Source organism: Arvicanthis niloticus, chromosome 5 (assembly GCF_011762505.2).
Source record: "Arvicanthis niloticus isolate mArvNil1 chromosome 5, mArvNil1.pat.X, whole genome shotgun sequence".
NCBI lineage: Eukaryota > Metazoa > Chordata > Mammalia > Rodentia > Muridae > Arvicanthis > Arvicanthis niloticus.
In genome coordinates, this window is record NC_047662.1 from 33,877,602 (window position 1) to 33,898,379 (window position 20,778).

The 20,778-nt window shown below is 44.9% G+C and overlaps 1 protein-coding gene across 2 annotated transcripts in view; it reads left to right on the forward strand.

Moving 5' to 3' along the window:
• Ccdc30 (coiled-coil domain containing 30) overlaps positions 1-20,778 on the forward strand; it is a 100,317-nt gene that overhangs the window by 3,238 nt on the left and 76,301 nt on the right. For both annotated transcript variants that reach the window (XM_076934297.1, XM_034503550.2), the window contains exons 2-3: positions 10,925-11,115; positions 15,132-15,285. In XM_076934297.1, coding sequence (XP_076790412.1) covers positions 10,951-11,115; positions 15,132-15,285 — 319 coding nt within the window. In that variant the 5' untranslated portion in view covers positions 10,925-10,950. The remainder of the gene's footprint in view (positions 1-10,924; positions 11,116-15,131; positions 15,286-20,778) is intronic.

The window sequence follows — 20,778 nt, forward strand, 5'->3', positions numbered from 1 at the left end:
ACCAAGAGAAACAAGGCATTGGCCTATTCTGATGTGTAGGCTTAGGGCTTGAAGCTCTGTTGTCAGCCTCGATGATGAACAGCAGACAAAGACTGTCCTGCCAAGAGGAGGGGCATATTCACAGAGAAACCCAGTCAGAAGTGCATCAGGAAGCCAGCTGTGGTGGTGAACCCCTGTCATCTCAAAACAGGTGGCGGAGGCAGGCAGAGCTCTGTGAGTTCAAGGTCTGCCCAGGGAGCTCCATGCTAGTGAGGTCCTGTCAAGAAAAAAAAAAATTTTTTTTTTAAAGAAAAAAATAAGAGTCTCATGACCAGACTGTTAGCACTTAGAAGCAGAAGGATGTGGAACTCAGGGGCGGCTGAGCTTGAGTCCCTGATCCTCCTCCTCCTCCCTTCTATGTGCTGGGGTTACAGGTATCGACCAAGACACCTGCTGACCTTACATCTTATCCTTTCGAGAACATTCTTGAGGTTAGTAAGGAATTAACTGACTGGGAGTGACAGGAAGCTCACATAATAATGGCTTCAGTAGGTAGGGATATAGAATTCACATGCATGAATTCTCAGGGGAAACACTTGGTCTAAAAACGAAGATGGCTGTTAGATGGCTCGGCAGGTGTGATCTGAACCTACAAAAAACTGAGTGCCGTGGCTTGCATCTATAATCCCAGCAGTAATGCGGTGACATGGGAGGTAGAGACAGGAGCGTGGCCCAGAAGCTCACAAGCCGACTAGCCTAGGGTATGCAGAGTTGTGGGGATGAAAGGGGTAGGGGCCGTAGCAGGGTGGAAGGAGAGAACTGACAGGTGTCCTCTGATCACCTCACACATGTGTGAAATCCATGTGCCTCACACACACACACACACACACACACACACACACGAAATACGAAGAGGAATTCCTGGAAGCAGAGCAGAATGCCATTTGTCTCCTGATGGTTGAGAACTTGGTCATGTGAATATACCTAGCAACAACGAAGGCAGCTTTTTGATTGTTTTAGGTAATATCTTATTTCTGAGGAAGACGGAAACGTCCAGGTTATAATTAAAGGACACCTGGAGTCTCAGCCACACACCTGTGTTTGTTCCAACTTCAGTGTTGCTCCAACAGCCACACGGTGATGCAGCCTGCTCCAACAGCCACACAGTGAAGCAGCCATCTTTGGAACCAAGGTGTATCCGCTATGGCAAGCTGTAGGGGAGGCAGAGAGTCAACGTGGGTTCACGGGAATGATAACATTTAAATACCCATAAAAAAGAGGAGGAGCCTGGAAAGAACACTGAATAAGATGGGCTAGACAAGAGTGCAGGCAGGACAGTGTGACATCACAGTGAAGATAAAGCTTTCACAGAAGAGTGAACAGGTGAAACTAGACGTCACCTGTAAGAACAGGAAGCCATCCAGTTGGATGTGACATTTTCAGATTCTCATTAATTTCTAGTCTGAGTACATGGACCAAAACAGAACAGTGTGTGTGAGAGACATGCTGTCCAAGAGGACACAGCTGGAAAGGACTAGATGAAACAGCTAGAAGGGGGGATATTTTCTTGTCTTATCAATTTTTTTCTTATCACTTTTTTTCTTATCACTGGTTTTTTGCTATCACGGCTGTCCTGGGCTTGGTCAAATATCAGTAGAGAGAAAGATTATGTGCTTATGGAAAAGAAAATGAAGAACTAGAGAATAGGACCTAGATGACAGAAAGGGACTGCCCTTGGTCAAGAGGATGAATGTCCTGGTTAGTCTTAATTGTCAACTTGACATAGCCTAGAGTCATCTGAGAGGAGAGCCCCAACTGAGGAATTGCCTAGATCAACTTGGGTATGACTGTGGGTGAGTGATTGTTTTGACTATTAATTGATGCAGGAGGGCTCAACCCACTTCAGGCGCCGCCATCCCTAGGCAGGTGAGCTGTATAAGGAAGGTAGCTAAGCAGGAACCTAGGAAAGAAGCCAGCAAGCAGTATTCCTCTTTCCTGCTTAAATTCTTGTGCTGACTTCTCTCAGTGTCACACTGTGGCCTGGAAATGTGGCCAGGTAAACCCTCTCCTCCTTGAAGTTGCTTTTGGTCCGAGTGTTTTGTCACAACAGAAAGGAAACCAGGACAGTGAACATCTTTCCACTGAGGAAGAAGTGATAAGGATATCTAAAGATGAATGATCATGTGTGGGGGTGGGAAGGAAAGGAGGTGGGCTTAGTTTTCCTAGTGTGAAGAACGAGATTATCCATCAGAAGTAAGAGCCAGGATTTCCAGTAGAAGCCAGCAACGCATAGAGTGACCTAGATGACGGAGCCCATGAATTTGCAGCAGCTTTACTCTGTGCTTGCTTGATGGTTCTCTTCCAGCACTTAGCAACCTACAGTAGATAAAGACTACTGAGACTTTCCCAGGACTGGTATTTTCAGGAAGGTGGGTCAAGGGACAAAATAATTGAGAATATTGTCGAGGTTTAATAAAAATATCGGACAGGTTGGGCTAATGTAGCATAAGCGCTGACAAAGCTTGGAGAAATCGGAGCCTTTCTGCATTGCGGATGTGAAAATAAAATGCCATTAGAGCAGATGATTGCTATAGAATTATGTATCTAGCCATTCTATTCCTAGGTAATAAAGCCCGAAGAACAGAAAGTGGGGACTTATAACAATGCTCACACACCAATGTCCATAGCAACATCTTTCACAGTAGTGCAAAGATAGAAGCTACTCAGTATCCATCAGCAGATGAATGGATAGACTATGTGCAGAACAGTGGAGTATTGATAGAGGAGGGAAGCTGAGGTGGGGATGGCTAGAAGCTGAGTGGAATGGGCCAATACAAGGGAAAGTTGCCTGTCCTTACACTTACAGTGAGCACTTTGAGTCCTCAGAAACTAGAGGCAAAGAAAGGCACTTGCACAGCCTGGAGAGCTGGCTCAGACGTTAAGAACACTGACTGCTCTTCCAGAGGTTCTGAGTTCAATTCCCAGCAACCACATGGTGGCTCACAACCATCTGTAATGGAATCTGATGTTCTCTTCTGGTGTGTCTGAAGACAGCTACAGTGTACTCATATGCTTAAAATAAAAATAAAAATAATTTAAAAAGAGAAAGGCCCTGCCATGGGCTGGGAGAGGGAGTCAAGTATTGAGATGTACATACAGATTTTCTGTTCGCAATAGTTTTAATATTCTGAAAACGAAAATAGAACATTCTGTACATGGGTGGTGGTGACGGATGACATGTGAATTCATTTAATAGCCATCACTTCATATACGTGAAAAAGGATAACATGGTAAGTTTAGGCTTACATATAGTTCACAACAATTTTATAAGACGAGGCAATGAAGACAGAAGATGGTAATCAGGAATGGAGCTTGGCAGTTTGGCCTTGAGACAGGGTTGTCCCAGGAGTTCAGGTTATGATAGGGGTGTGGGGTGGCCACGGAGATGATGGTTAAATAGGACAGAGACTGGAGATCCCTGGCTTTGTCAGTGTGACTAGTGGGAGAGCAAGGGCGACTTGGCGTTTGGATACTGCCCTGGAGCTCTCCTCCTACTCCTCCACTTCCTCCACCACCATCACCATCACCTCCTCCACCATCACCTCCTCCACCATCACCTCCTCCACCACCACCACCACCATCACCACCTCCTCCACCACCACCACCACCACCTCCTCCACCATCACCTCCTCCACCATCACCTCCTCCACCATCACCTCCTCCACCATCACCTCCTCCACCATCACCTCCTCCACCACCACCACCACCATCACCATCACCTCCTCCACCATCACCTCCTCCACCATCACCTCCTCCACCATCACCTCCTCCACCACCACCACCACCATCACCACCTCCTCCACCACCACCATCACCACCTCCTCCACCACCACCATCACCTCCTCCACCATCACCTCCTCCACCATCACCTCCTCCACCATCACCTCCTCCTCCCCCACCTCCTCCACCCCCCCCACCACCATCACCACCTCCTCCACCACCACCATCACCACCTCCACCCCCACCTCCTCCACCCCCACCACCACCATCACCACCTCCTCCACCACCACCATCACCACCTCCACCCCCACCTCCTCCACCCCCACCACCACCATCACCACCTCCTCCACCACCACCATCACCACCTCCACCCCCACCTCCTCCTCCACCACCACCACCATCACCACCTCCTCCACCTCCTCCTTCTCCACCACCACCACCTCCTCCTTCATCACCACTTTCTCCTCCTCTTCCTCCTCCTCCGCCTCTACCTCTGTGGACTCACTCCCTGTTTCCCAGAAGCCAAGCATCCAGCGATATTTTCTGCATTACTTCACCCCTTACTGTCCTTCAGCCTTGGGTTCTCTCGCTCCATTACAACAGTGTGGAGACTGTGCTGAACTCACTGCTGCTCACTCACAAGCTCAGCAGTTTGTAACTAATGCTTTAAAACCGCTGTATTTCCTTCCAGTCTTGGCTGCCTGGTTTTCACACAGTTCTTGACAGTGCCTTTGCATTCTGCTTTACTTTAACTTTTTTTTTTCATTTGTGTTATTAGTGTGTGATGTGTGTGTGTGTGTGTGTGTGTGTGTGTGTGTGCACATGTGTGTGTGTGTGTGTGTGTGTGTGGTTTGTGTGTATATGGATACTTTTATGCCATGGAGTGTGTGGAGGTTTGGGGAGAGTTTTAGGAGTAGATTCTCTCCTTTCACCATGGACTCTGGGATTCAATGCAGGCCATTGGACTTGTACAGTAAATGCTTTTTACCCACTGAGTCTTCTCATCAGCCCCTGAATTCTGGATTTTGTCTCATTGTTATAACATAAGCATTATTCCACGTCCAGCATAGGATATTGGTATATGTCCAGTATCTTGGGTTCCCTGATACCTAGAACTAAAACTACAAGTAATTGTATGATGCTCAGAGACCTTATGGGAAGGAGAATGTGACGACAGATGGAAAGGCCTGGGTAGCATAAGAGGCTTAATTATAGGTTGTAAGGAGGAGGCATGGCGGACTAAGGACCAGACCCCAGCCTTTCTCCTTCAGTATGAGAATTAGATGACAATTACAATTCTGAATATAGTTCTCAAAGTTGTTGATGTGTAAAACATAAAAAATAAAGGGCAAAAATAATAAAACTATGATTTTTTAAAGTAAAACAATATTATATAGACTGAGGTACGATAGCACTTATGAGATGTACATCTCTGTTAAGTTGGGTCAGACTTACTTATAGGTTGTAATCAGTTGGAACAGTTGTGACTCCTTGTCCTATTTAGAGATTCTAGCACACACGTCACTTCACAAATCAGCAGATGTTTAAAAAATTATCTTGTGTATGTTTTCCCATATGTGTGTATGCGCACTACTTGACATGGTCACACCCACGGAGGCCACAAGATGGTGCCGGATGCCCTGCAACTAGTATTACAGATATGTGGGTGTCTTGGTCACTGTTCTCTTGCTGAAAGGAGACACCATAACAACAGCAACTCTTATGAAAAAAAAAAAGCATTTAATTGAGGGTTTATGTATAGCCTCGGAAGCTTAGTCCATTATCATCATGGAAGAGGGCATGACGGCACACAGGCAGACATGTTGCTGGAGAAGTAGCAGAGTTATACAACTGCAGCTGATGGCAGCGGGAAGAGAGAAGTCACTGGGCCTGACTTGGGCTTTTAAAACCTCAAAGCCCACCCCTAATGACGCACTTCCTCCAACAAAGCCACACCTCCTAATCCTTCTCAAGTAGGATGTGCCACTTCCTAAGGACTAAGCATTCAAACCAACAAGCCTATGAGGGCCACTCTTACTCAAACCACCCTTATCATGAGCTGCCAAATCAGTGCTGGGAACTGAACCTAGAGCTGCCAGCCCAAGGCAGCAGATGTTTGACCCACTGTGATGGTTCAAGCTGATATACAGTATGATTGCTATTTTAAACATTTTGTTTGAGGGGCATCTTAGTGTTTGTACTGCTGTGAAGTGACACCATGATCACAGCAACTCTTATAAAAGAAAACATTTAATGGAGGCTGGCTTACAGTTTCAGAGGTTCAGTTCATTATCATGGAGGGAAGCATGGCAGTGTGTAGGCAGAGATGGTGCTGGAGAAGGAGCTGAGAGTTCAACATCTTGATCCTCAGGCAGCAGAAAGACACTGTGTATTACAGCACAGCTTGGGCATAGGAGACATCAAACCCCATCCCCACAGTGACACACACTTCCTCCAACAAGGCCACACCTCCTAATAGTGCTACTCAAACACATGAGTCTATGGGGGCCATTCCTATTCAAACCACCACGAGGATTATTACTCTCAAAGTAAGAAAAATTAATTGTAACAGAAGGCTTAGGTCAAATGGTCTTAGGGGCTGGGGCTGGGGTTCCATAGTAGAGCAAGGCCCTGGGTTCAATCCTCAGCTCTATTTCCCCCAAAGAGAGAGCTTTTCAAGCAAGCTGAATAAACTATAAGGAATATCCTGTGAATAAAATAATTCCTCAGCAATACAGAATTAGGAGACTGTAGCTTCCAGCAGATTCCTTTTGTTTATAAATGTTTTGTAGGAAGAACCAAGACTTCTTTGAGCTTTATAATATTACCAGGCTTCTTCTGGAGATTTAAACATATTAAATTATAAACCAGCACTGGACAGACAGAAAATCATAAATTTTAATTTTCAGAATTTAATTTATTATCATTGTGTATGTGATGTGTGTTAGTGCAGATGTCCGTTTACCTCTTGCTACTATAGACAAATTCTTGTGCTTTTATTCTAGAGTGTAAGCATAGACAGACTTGGGGTGCAGTAGGGGTGCAAATGACCTTACAGGGAAGCCTGTGAAAGGAAGAAGATAGGCTAATGGGGCACAATCTTAAATTTACCTGTGGTTTGGTTCAGCATCTTCAATGAAACCGGTGCATTAAAAGCTAACATTTGAGGCCAGAAATATGCTATATACCTTACATATGCAAGCACTTAGGAAACAGAGGCAGGCAGATCTCTATGATGTTGGGGCCAGCATGGCCTACATAGTGATTCTGGGTCAGCCAAGGCTACATGTAGTAAGACCTTGTGTCAAAAACACAACAGCAAAATGAAGGTTGGGATCTAGTGTCCATGGGGACAGTGATGGTGACTTTGCCTTTGGAATAAGGATAGGTCATTAGTTTCTTGAGGGAAAAGAATACAGGAGTTGGTGGATTTGGTAAGGCAGTATGGAGGTCCTTTGGGGATCAAGAAGCAGGGTGACAGAAAGGGGAGGTGATGGAGGCTTGCGGGGAGGGTGTGAGACAGTGGTCTAGTTCTACAGAGAATGGAAGCATGGGCAACAGCTGGGCGGCAGTAAGGCGTCACTGGGAGGAGCAGACACTAGACACCAAGCAGTGCTGGCCAGTGCTCTCCAGCCCTGGTTGGCTTTGGAGGGAGGCATAGGAGATGGAGAGTTGTGAGGAAATGAACCAGGACTTTGCTCGGCAGCTAAAGCAGAAGCAGAGAAGGGCAGGGAGGTGTGTATTCCCATGGCACGGATTAGAACCACATCCTGGCTCTAGGCTGTGAAAAATAAGTGAGAGCCAAGGTGTGGGCACATGCCTGTAGTCCCAGCACTTGAGAGCCTGAGCCAGAAGGACTGGGAGTTTAGGGCCAGCCTGGGCTACATAGTGAGACCCTGACTCAGTAAATGAGAACTGGCAGAGAGAAGGGACTTGGAAGGTGTCTAAGGTTCATGGGTTAGAATTTCTGTGGTTGAAATGGAGCTAGAAGTACCCTGGAAGGGATCAGAGAGTAGAATTCAGGGAACAGACAGGTGAGAGGCCATTCTTACTGGAATGACAGAGCCAGGGAATTACTACAAAAGGCCGAATAGGACGGAGAATCAGGTTTTGAAGTTTGCTGGAGGACTGGGAAGCCAGAGTACCGGGTCAGTCATCTCTGAGAAGTGCCCGTGTCAGGACTTGTCAGGTGACCTTGGACAGGTCACTTTGCTTCCTGTGCCACAGTCTTCATGCCTTAAGGAGGGATGTTACTGCTCTGTTTCAGTTGAGTCAGTAATGGAAAGAACCATATCTGAAGTTCATCTCCCTAGAGAGGAGTCTCTTACTCAAGTCTCAGGATGTCACGGCCACCCAATAATTCACAAGACACCTATCTAGATACAATCAGCAAGAGGTATATTTCGGGATCAACCGGCTGATGGTCAATTCTTAACCCACGAAGTAGCAGAGGAATTGACCCAGCGGTCCCGGGGAGGAGAAATTTTAAAGGGTAAAACCACAAACGGTGTGTGTGTGTGTGTTTGTGTGTGTGTGTGTGTGTGACCAAGGGAACATAACATAAAAACAGTAGAAAGTCCCAACCCGTAATTCAGCCAGAGTCATGTGGAAACGTCTCTTACACTCATCTTTCTAAAGAATGTAACCTTGCCCAACCATCTGTGCTTTGGGCCTTCCCCACCCACAGGTGGGTTCTCTTCCCTGAGGTCTGAGGAATGTTAATCAGCCTCTCCCTTCCTCTCCTGAATGTTTATCTAGCAAGTGTCCTCTGACTCAGGATAATGTACCCCTCCTGGAATGTAGAATATATCCCAGGGCAGTGAAGACCTAAAATCTCACATTTAGTTCTGTCTTCTTGGTGGAACTAGTGAACCTGTTAGCCTGCATTTTTTTGCTCAGGTCTAGGGATCAAAAACTTTCTATATTTTTCATAAGTTTTCTATACCTTTCAACAGTAGGTGCTCAGAAAACAGCACAACTGTGTGCTAACTCAGACCCAAGTCCCTGTAAACCTTAAAAGGCACCCTTACTCTTTAGAAGCTATTGTTGGCTTTGATTTTTCAAAACCTACTTTAATAGGGGTTCTTAAATGTTTCCACCTTCCTTCTAGCCCACCACATAACAGGGGTAGTGGGAAAGAAAGGTTAATAGGAAACAGGAGTGGACCTGCTTAGAAATAGTTCTTTGGGACTATTCCAATCTCTGTTACCAGCAGTCTAGTCCATTAGCAAAATACCAACACCAATCAGCAGCTGCAGTCCAGTCCACTCAGCAGTCAGCACTCATGAATCAGCAATGGCAGTTTGATCCAGAAAAAAAATCAAGAGGCTCCACCAATTGGCCTGAGTCTGCGAGCACTCTCTATGAAGTCACAACAAGCAAAGATCAACAAGGCAGTGCTAGGCAAACCAATACCATAGCGTCATAGCAAAGACTAGAGAGATGGAGCAAGGCGAACCAGTGCCAAAGCCGCCTCCCACTCACTGTGGGATCATTTTTATATTTCTTTTTAAAATATCACACATCCTCTCTTGTATTTGCTTCAGCAAAACATCCTTTCACCTGTCTGCCCCAGCAAAACATCATATGACTGAAGACCCCGAAACTCGGGAGACCCTTCCTCAAGTCTCAGGAAATCAAGACCACCCAAAAATCACAAGAAACCATACCTGGATGCAATTAGCAGAGGTTTATTAGGGAGAAAGTTGGCTAGCCAAGGTCAAAACTGCTCGTCCACGCAGGAACAGAATTTTGACAAAAGGCCAGCAAGCTGAGGAGCCTTTTTTATAGCACAGGGCAGGGAAAGGAAGGAATTTTCGTGCGGTTACACATGAATGGTTGCATTTTCACGCGGTAACACATGATTGGTTGTTTTAAAAATTTTGAACATCAGCAGGCTGTAACACTGAGAAAACCTCAAGGGGGTGGGTAACCAAGAACAGTGGAACATTTCAGAGGAACCCACCCTAAATGATTTAGAGCCACATGAAAATCACTCTGCATACTCATTCTTCTCAAAAATGTAGTTTTACCATGTCACTGTGCCTTACCCTGTCATTACCAACTATTTCAGGTTAACTATTTCTCACTTGCCATAGCCCCACCCTGAAGCTTGAGGAATGTTAATCCAGCAAGTGTCCTCTGATTCAGGGATAATGCCCTCTATCTGGAATGTATCCTGGGGCAGTGAAAGCCTGAAATCTTACATCCAGTTCCACTTTCTGGAACTTGCATTCTTTTGCTCAGGTTTAGGGTAAAGAAAAAGCCTATATATATATTTCATAAAATGGTCTTTATAATTTTTCACTCTACAGTGTTATAACTGAGTTTCCAAAGAAATGAGAAATTTCCACTTCAAGCTGTGCTGACAAAGAGGTACTTTATACAGTGGGAGCTGCTCCCCACTGTTGCTGCTGTTTCTGTGTGACAATGGTTAGGGAGGACCAAAGACTCTTCCATCATCCTTCCTTCCTCTTCATCCCCCTTTCCCTCCTTTCCTTCCTCTGTACCTCCCTCTCTTCCTCCCTTTCTCCTTTCCCTCCCTCCTTCCTTTCTTTTGTCCTCTTTGTGCTATCCTTCCTTCTCCCTCCCTCCCTCATTCCATCACTTTCTCTTCACTCTTCCCATTTCTCCTTCCCTTTCTACCCCTTCTTTCCCTTTTCTTTTTAAAGGTTTTATTTTTACTTTATTTGTATGTCTGTGTGTGTGTGCATGTGCCAATCACATATGTGTGAGCCCCGATAGAGAACAGAATAGAGCATCTAAGCTCTATCTAAACTCCTAGTTACAAGTGGTTGTGAGCAGCCCTTAGAGCCTCTGGGTGTGCAGCATGCCCTCTCAGCCATTGAGCTATCTCACTAGCCTATTTTCCTTCAGTGTTTTCAAACAAGTTCTCACTATGTAGCCCAGACTAGTCTCAAACTCATGATTCTCCTGCCTCTACTTCTCACGTGCTGGGATCGAGCATGTGCTGCCAAGTCCACCACTCTTATGTTATTGTTTCTGAAAGTTTTCAAGTACCCTGGAGAGACGGGGAGAAGAGGACAGTGTCAGTGTTATTTTTATAATTACTAAACTCTAAGTAGGAACTTTCTTGGTGTTTTATAAAACAATAGTTATTTGCCTACAATTCTTTTTATACTTTTCTGTTATTTCTTCCCAACAGAAGTCCATGTAAGAGAAGCCAACCAAATGTGTCAAGAAGGCTTGTTCAGACTAGCTCTGAGCAGCCCCAGGAAACAGACTGTGTGCTCACTGGGAGAGAGGAGGAGACTGGCAGAGGCCCTGGAACCTGTGGACTCCACACTGGAGTCTCAAAGACATCCAAGCAGTAGCCTACAGAAAGAATTTCTCCAGGTATTCTAGAACTAACTAGATAACTAAGTGAAAATCAAGCCCCCGAGACTTCATTATTCATCCAGTCAGCCAGTCACTGAAATATCATGAAGCCCATTTGCATGCTTCAGAATAAGCTCATATTTGAATGGCCTTCCCCTGCCAGCTGTAAGTGTTTGAACATGCCAAGAACCAGCCTCGGCTTGGAGAGGGGTTCTGAGAGAAGGGGTTTGAGAGTGGTGAAACAAAGGACTCATAGAAGTCAAGTAGTGGGTTACAAGCTGCCGGGTTACAAGCTGGTGGCCTATGTTCTGCTCCAGACAGCTTTCCAGACTGCTCTCTCTATGTTCTGTTCGGCTCAAGACAGCTTTCTTGTGTTCTTCTAAAAACTCTCTGGATAGCCTGCAAACTAAAAAAAGCCCAGTCTTTTATTTTACATATCAATTCATTCATTGCCACTCCCCCAGCCCCCTACCCCTCCCCTTTTAATGATCCTATAAATCAGGATTCCAGGCCTCAGCACCTTGATTTTTAGAAAAAGACAGCAAGCACAAGCAGAAACAATGAGATAGCTGGGTGGGGCTCCACCCTGAAATTGCCATTTTGACCATGCCTGGATCTAAATTAGCTCTGTCCCAAGCTAACCCTGAACTCAGGAGTCCATCTGCCTTTGTAAAGCATAAACAAAAAAACTGAGCTGGGTGGGGTCTTGCCTTACATCACCACTCCCTAAACCTCTTTACTTCCTTCTTTAGTGTTTTTCTGACAAGCTGGCTCATAGTGCAGCTGCTTCTGTTTTTTTTTTTTTTTTTTGGTTTTTTGAGACAGGGTTTCTCTGTATAGCTCTGGCTGTCCTGGAACTCACTCTGTAGACCAGGCTGGCCTCGAACTCAGAAATCCGCCTGCCTCTGCCTCCCAAGTGCTGGGATTAAAGGCGTGCACCAACACTGCCCAGCGCTGCTTCTGTTTCTTAAGATCTGTGAAGATCCTTATACAATTCATAGTGCATCCTTCTGTTTTGCATAGTTGAGAAATTATATATTTCAAACTCATGTTTTCAGTGTTCTTTCCCACAGCCTTAGAGGCTGTCCTGAAGATCTCAATGTTCTATGATTTGCTGGGACATAGACATGTCCTCACTTCCCAGACTCAAGTTGTCTTTGATTATCATGGAGTCATTAACCTTGACAGAGGGGACATTCCTCCAAGGAAGAATATGAAACTATGTACACTATTATACAAACAAGCCTTACATCCAGAGCAACCATCAACATTCAGGGAGGCCCATGCCCTGATGGCTGTTCCAGGGGCAGGAAACCATGTCACACTGTCCCTTGTATGGCCATTCCTGGACTCAGCATGAACAAGCTGACTTTCATGAGCCCCAGTTGCCTCAGCTGTGAATCTGATCTGCTTTGACCTCTGACCTATGAATTCAGCTGCTTCACATAGTGGCTGTGAGGATGAAGAAGTTAGTGTGTGTGCGTTCATTAGTTACTTTCCTCACTGTTGTGATCACATACCCGACCGACAGAAGCCACTTAAAGAAGTTTATTTTGGCTCCTGACTCCAGTGGGTATCATCCATCCCTGCAGGAAGGCTCAGCTAGAGCAGTGCTATCTGCATCCAAGGAGGGGTGGGGAGAGCAGCATCTGCCACATCATGGTGGACCAGGAAGCAAAGAACTAGATCTGAATGGCTGTGTGTTCCCAGACTGTCCACTACTGGCCATGCCCCAAAGGCTCTAAAGCCTCTCATGACAGCAGCCAAGCTGAGGAGCAGGTGTTCAGAGACATGAGCTTGGTGAGGGGTTGGGGCCATTTCACACTTACACCATAGCATATGCAAGTCTGTGTTGGTGAGAACCAGAATAAACTGAGATTCTTGTATCCCACTGTTGCACAACTATTTTTAAGATTAGGCATTGTGTGTGTGTGTGTGTGAGTGTGTATTTTGCATACATGTGGACATGTTGTGTGCTGTGGAAGCCAGAGGTCAGTGTTGGTGTGTTCCGGGCCCCTCCGAGTCCCCTTCGCCTGCGAAAGAGACACGTGAGGCAGTGTTCGGGTGGTTACTACAACGAGGTTTTATTCTTGTATCAGCAGAAGCAGAAGACACCAAGCCCGGAAAAGGCACTGCTATATGTACCCTAGGGTGGCGTGTTCACTTCTGATTGGCTGTTCACTCATTACCCCTTATTGCGCCCCGGGATGGGCAGTGACTTTGGCTCACTTTTGCCTTTTGCACCTACACAGTTAGTTGTTTACTTGTGGGAGCACAGGATGCCCGCGCCATCTTGTAATGGCGAATGTTGTCACCGCTAACCACAGATCCTAACATTGGTGTCCTCCTTACTCTCTACCTTTTGAGGCAAGGTCTCTCACTGAACCTGGAGTTCACTGACTTGGCTAGGCAGCTGGTCAGTGTGCTGCAGAGTGTGCCCTGCTGCCAGGCCTGGTTGGAATGTGGATGCTGAGGATTTGATTGTGCTTGCACAGAAGGCAGGATCCTGCTTCTGTTTCTTGATTTTGTTAAGGTGAAATTTGAGACAATTTGCCAGCCTTTGCAAAGAGAACATCAGAATTACCAGGAGCCTGGACAGCAACCCAATACAATACCTTGGCCAAGTAAAAATTAGATCTCTTTACCTAATAAATGTAGCTTACTGTAAGTCAGCTTTTACCTAATTTCTGTCTGAATATATTAAAATGTGTTGATGCTGGGGTGGAGTGATGGCTCAGTAGTTAAGAGCACTGGCTGTTCTTCCAAAGGACCTGTGTTCAGTTCCCAGCACCCACGTGGTGGTTCACAACCACCTGTAACTCCAGTTCCAGGAGTTTCACCCCCTCTTCTTGCCTCTAGGGGCTGCATGCATGTGATGACCATACATATATGCAGGCAAAATACCTATACACATATAATAAAACAACAACAAAAAAAAAACCAATGTGTGGATTCATACTGTAAAATTTATCAAATTATGCATTAAAATATCACAAACATATAAGTTGGAAAAAAGAAAAGTCACATAATAAGTAGCCTTTATCAAATGGATCAAAATTTCAACAATATGTGTTACATCTCCTAAAAAAAAAAAAAAATCACTGAAGCCTGGGGATGTAGCTCAGTGGACAAGTGCTTGTCCTGGACACTCAAAAAGTCCTGGGTTTCATCCCCTCATATTGATAAGAATTCTGCTGGGCCAGACATTGTGGCCTTTAATCCCAGACATTCAGGAAGAAGAGGCTGTGGGATTTCCATGAGTTCCAGACCTGCCAGAGCTACAAAGTAAGATCTGTCCCAGAACAAAACAAAACAAAACAAAACAAAACTAAACTAAACTAAACTAAATGCATACATATACTTTGGGGAGTTGGGAGGCATGTAGAGAGATAGCTCTGTGGCTAAGAGCGTGTACTATTCTTGCAGATGTCCAGGGTTCAGTTCCCAGAACCCCCATTGGATGGTACACAACCCCCTGCAACTCCAATTCCAATGGATTCCTCTGGCCTCTGGCCTCTGGCCTCTGGCTTCTGACCTCTGGCCTTTGGCCTCTGACCTCTGACCTCTTCTAAGCATTTGCATGGCTGTGCACACTACCCACATCCTTATACATGATTACAATTTTAGAAGTAGCTCTTCTTTAAAAAGAGTACACATACTCTGGGGTTAACGAACCAAGCAAAGCATCCTGAAAACTATTTGGTACAGAATACACATTGGGGGTGACAATACACACCAGAGGCACCATCCCTCTTTTGTCAGATGACACTCAAGTATGTTTATATTTGATTTGTGTGACCACATAAACTTAATCTTAGTGTGTTGGGTGACACCATTTGAAATTGTTTTTTACAAGAAAAAAAAAAAAAAACCCAAGTACCCACAATTCTGTTTGGCTCAATTTAATCAAAGACATGCACATGGGTGGAAATTCTGTTTGCGGCCTTTCTCTGTTGTTTTTGAGACATGGACAGGAGCCTCGTGTCTTGAGTATATTTGTTGTCAATGTATCACTAACTGTAGTTTCATGTCAGCATCAGGATGAAGAGCACAGTAAAGATGCAGCGCCTCAGGACGGCCTCATAAGGGAAGCAGGGTGCATAGCGCAGAGACTGGAGGCCTTGCTGGAGGAGATCCACAGGGGAGCCCAGGAGCCACGAAAGGAGGAGAGAGAGCAGAGAAAGTTAGGTGAGATGGCTTCAGACGACCATTCCGGCTGTGGTTTTACTGGGATAATCTGAGAGGATATGCCAAGGGAAAAAGGGCTCAAAGATGAACATGTAAAAGACTTGCTGCTACTGTGTCCCCAAGTCTTCAGGAAACACAGGTTTGCCTGGCCATCCCCAGGTACACAACCCAGGACTGTGTGCCACTCCCCACTAGGAGTCCCGGCACCCAGACCACCCATTTGTTCCTTCTGCATCCATCTTCCTTACCAAAACTAACCACCACTCTACCTGGAATACTATTTCTGAGTTTTGACCGCATGTAATATCATTCATTTAAAAGTTTGTTTTATTTATTTTTATTTTATGTATATAGGTTGCCTGTCATGGTGAGCATATGGTGGCACTAACTGGCTTCAGTGTTAGAATCTTAGCTCTGTGTCATCTATGGTGGTTGCTCACGTGTGCAGTTTGGTGCTATCCTTGCCCACGTCTCTCACACGTATTTCTATTTCATTGCATCTCTGCTTTGCTAGTCTTTAAGAAGCCTTTATTCTGAACACACACCTCTTTGTTGCCCAGAAGTATTTAGGTTTGCTTTTGGTCTTGCCAAATGGGAACATTATTTATCAGTGCAGTTTAGGTGAGCACTTACCTACTTTCTCTCTAGAGTTTCCTTTCCTGAACGTGTCACACAAATGGGACCATGCATGGGTTTGCACAGCTGTTTTCTTTCGCTTAACATACTCTTGAGATCCAGCCTCGAAACTGGTGCTGCTGCCTCAGTTCATTTCACCGCAAAGTTACCATAAGTTAGCTCTTGCTATGACTAGCTATTTTTCAGGGTATTTTTGTCTTCTCACAACAGCCATCATAATAAGCATAGAGTCTTGTTTAATTTTGATTGTATGATTTTGATTTCTACTTTCCTGTGGCTAGTGATATTAAGTTTTTTATATGTCTAGTCAATACATTTTTTTGTAACTAGCTTTTATTGCTTTTTTTTCCCAATTTTATTTTATTATTTTATGTGTATGGGAGTTTCTCCTGCACAGATGTCTGTATACCATGTGCCCATGGTATACAAGGAGGTCAGTAGAGGGCATCAAAACCCTTGGAACTGGAGTTAACACTTATTGAACTGTTGTGTGGGAGCTGAAAATCAAACCTGAGTCCTCTGGAAGAGCAGCCAGTGCTCTTAACCATGGAGCCATCTCTCCAGGCCCTATTATCTCTCCAGCCTCTTTGTTGTTGTTGTTGGTTGGTTGGTTGGTTTTGAGACCAGGTCTCATTGGGTAATTCTGGTTGGCCTTGACTTTAGAATTCTGCCTGATTCTTGATTGTACCCCTTGAGTTCTGGGATTAAAGGTTTCCGACCACTGCACTCCAGCCATGACGGCTTGTCTAACTGTCGGATTTCTAATGTAAACATTCTGGATTTGTATCTCTTCAAATGAGACAGGTGATTTGCAAACACTTCTTCCTCCGAATTGTGAGCAATCTTTTCCAGCAAAGGTGGCTAGCCTGCCAAAAACTACCATTCCATTAACCTTCCTCGTCTTGGGAAAACATGCCTGTTGGTTTCACAAGAATACCAGGCATTCCTAAGAGTTGACTGTCCCACCCGTTGCCATTATGAATTTATCCTATCCCATCAGACAGAGGTTGTAGCGTGAAACACATCCACTGCCCTGCCTCAGGGTGGACGCTAAGAGGGAGGGCCTCCTGCCCAAGTGTGCTTGCTCACCTCTTCGGATCACTGTGCAGACATTTGCAAAAGCAGAAGCTTGCTTTTGGAGTTACTCTTGCATTGTTCAAAGGTCTGTCTCTTTGTGTGACACCAAGAATATTCTCCATCACTTTTCAAAGATCTTTGCTCTCTTGATGGTGTCCTTTGATGCATAAAAGGTTTTATTTTATACAACTCAAATCTCTCCTTTATTCTTTTGTTGCTACTAATCTTGGTATAAGAGCAAATAAATTGTTATTACTCCCACCTCAAAAAAAAAAACCCATACCTAGAGCTGGACATGGTAGTGTATGCATTTAATCCCATCCATTTAATTGGGAGGTAGAATCAAGTGGATCTCTGTAAGTTTGAGGCCAGTCTGATGTATATAGCAAGTTTTAGGACAGCCACAGCTATGTAATAGAAAGACCCCGCCAAAACAAAAATGTCAACAACACAAACAAAGACTCATATCTAGAGTAATAACTAAAAAGTAGACTTAGAAAATACAACAATAGGGCTGGAGAGATGGCTCAGTGGTTAAGAGCACTGGCTGCTCTTCCAGAGGTCCCAGGTTCGATTCCCAGCACCCATGGGACACCTGTCTATAACTCCACTTTTAACTTTGTAAAGTTTCAGGGACTTTACAAAACACCAATGCACATTAGAAAGAGAGAGAGAAAGAAAAAGAAAGAAAAAAAGAAAGAAAGAAAGGAAGGAAGGAAGGAAGGAAGGAAGGAAGAAAGAAAGAAAGAAAAAAAAGAAAGAAAGAAAGGAAAAAGAGCAACTTTCAATTCAGTCGAACTGTCTTAAAAATGTAACCAAGAAGGGCTGGAGAGATGGCTCAGTGGTTAAATGCACTGGTTGTTCTTCCAGAGAATCTGAGTGCAAATCCCAGCATCCACTTGGCAGCTCACAACTGTTAGTATCTCCAATTCCAGGGTATCAGACACCTTTACACAGACATACATGCAGGCAAAACACTGATGTATATAAAATAAAAATAAATAAATTATAATGTAAGCAAGCCTGGCATGGTGGTACATGCTCGTAATACCTGCATTTGAGAGGCTGAGGCAGAAGGATTGTAAATTCAAGGATGTGTTGACAGAGTGAATTCCATTCTGGGCTATATAGCAAAGCCTTCTCTCAAAAGAGAAAATTTACAACCAACCCTAGGATTGTAGCTTGTTTAATAAAAAGCCGGAGTTTTCAAATTCTTCACAAACATAGCAGGAGAATCTGTTCAACCAAATTTAATGAACTTGATTGTCTCCGGCAATTTTTAAATTGGGCAAACGATATATTTGGCTGTGTTGTTCTTAAAAGTAGATTTTATTTTTGAGACAGCATCTCACTATGTAGCCTTGGCTAGCGTCAGGCTCACTATGTAGGCTGGGCTAGCTTCAAACTTACAGAAACTTCCTGCCTCTACCTCTTGGGTGCTAGGATTACAGGTGTGTGCCCACAGATATATCTGCAGCCTAGATTTTAAAATAAAAGCCAACTTTTTTCTGAATACCTGCAATACCTCCTCTGAACTTTTAAACATTTGAAAGCCCTGGTTCACGTAGTTGGTGGAGCAAACACGGCTTTTCTGGCTTGCTGTGTGCCTGTCTGTCTGCAGCGCATACCCCCATGCCCAATCCTTTGCTCCGCAGACCCAAGCAGCTCTGGATCCTTGTCCTTCCCAGAAGGCCCACTGTCCCTCCTGCCTCCTCTTGTTCTTCCTGCCTTCTCTCCACGACTCATGCCGCTCAGGCATTCCTTCCCCTGCTTCTCCTTCTTCCATAAAGGATTTCTCTGTGTAGCCCTGGCTATCCTGGAACTCACTATGTAGATCCACCTGTCTCTGCCTCCCGAGTGCTGGGATGAGAGGCATGCACCATCACTGCCTGACTGGAAAACTCGTTTTGGTGACACAGAAGCCATCTCACATCTCTGTCACCGAGAAAACGAATGGCCCTGGGTTCTCATTGCTGCTGGTTGTTTATTTCCCCATGGCACTGAGCAGGCTGCTGCTGTTTGCGGACTTGCTTATCTCACCCATAAATTGGGATGTGGGTGCCCACGTTGTAGATTTGTCATAATATATCTGACAATAGGTGCAGATGTTCCTGGAGGCAGCAGCAGAAATAAGATTGTTATAATTAGAATATAGTTTCTTCTGAATCCAGTGGGCTACAATGGGATTCACCCTGGAGAACTGAGTGTTGCTGGCACAGTAATGAAGTGTGCGCAGTTGTGCAGTGCACTCGGTGTCTTGCACAGCTCCGTGTTTGCCTCTTGTTGGTAGCAGATCTTTTACTCTAACAGTTTAGGAAACCTACCAGCCAATCGCAGTGGGGAACCACAAGAAGCAAAGTGGGGAAACCTAAACTAAAAAGTGTAACCGCCTCCTCCCACCCCCGGCCAGCTGTGATGCTCATGTCTGACATCCTCATGCAATTCTTTGTACCCTGATGGTTAATATTGATTTGCAACCTAGCAGGATCTAGAATCATCGAGTAGACGCACCTCTGAGCATGGCTGGGATCTAGTTTCTAGACTGGGTCCACTGAGGTGGGAAGAGACATCCTAAGTGTGAACAGCACCATTCTCTGGGTGAGGATCCTGGATGGAAGAAAGGCAAAGAGAGAATGGAATCAAAGTTTTCATCTCTCTGCTCCCTGGCTTTGGGTGGGATGTGACTTAGTTCCTGCTGCCGTGATAGTCTGTACCCTAGAACGGAGCCACGAGCAACGCTTCCTCCCAAGAGGAGGTGTCAGCTATTGTGTCCTAGCAACTAGGACAGTGACCAGTATAGTACCCAACACTTGTTCCCTAGCCAGCCTGGTCTACAAAGAGAGCTCCAGGACAACCAGGGCTACACAGAGAAACCCTGTCCCTGGGGGGTCAGGGGGACAAAAACAAAGCAAGCAAACAAAAAAATCCAACTGTTTTCTGAGATTTTGTTATTTTCATATCTAGCAGAATTGGCAAAATTCTCAATACAGTCCACTTGCTACGCAGTGACATTTTGGTCAGCAAGAAGCCTTATATGTGGCTGGAGAGATGGCTCAGTGGTTAAGAGCACCAACTGCTCTTCCAGAGGTCCTGAGTTCAATTCCCAGCAACTGCCTGGTGGCTCACAACCATCTGTGACGGGATCTGATGCCCTCTTCTAGTGTGTCTGAAGACAGCAACATTGTACTCACATACTTAAATAAATCTTTTTTAAAAAATGTTTTAAAAATGAAATCTTATATGTACAGCAGTGGTCCCATAAAATTAAATCACCTAATAACATTGTACCAATCTTGCTATGCAAGTGTGCCCTGTGATGTTTATACATTGATGAAATTGCCTAGCAACAGTTTCTCCAACTCCACCCCCCCCCCCCCCCCCCCGCCACTGTTAAGTGAGGCATGGTTGTTTTACGCATGAATGTTTTAAACATTCAGCTGTCCTTGTAACAGTTAGTGGTCTAAGTTCTTCAGCATATAGTCTTATAGAGAATGGTTAGGAAATGGCAAGTTTGAGATCGGAGGTCCAGGAGTAAATGTGGGATGTGGTAGGAACACTAAGGAGGGAATAAGGGGATTCAGGAAAGCTTCCAGATAGGCTGCCTTTCTGTAGAGACTGTTCAAAGAGACGAGAAAAGTATGAAATTTGATTGTTATATGGGTCATTTGCGTCTTTTCTTTTCGTCTGTTGTTGTTTCGAGACAAGGTCCTTCTTTGTAGGCTGGCCTCAAACTAATAAGAGATCTGCCTGATGCTGGAATTAAAGGGATATACTACAATA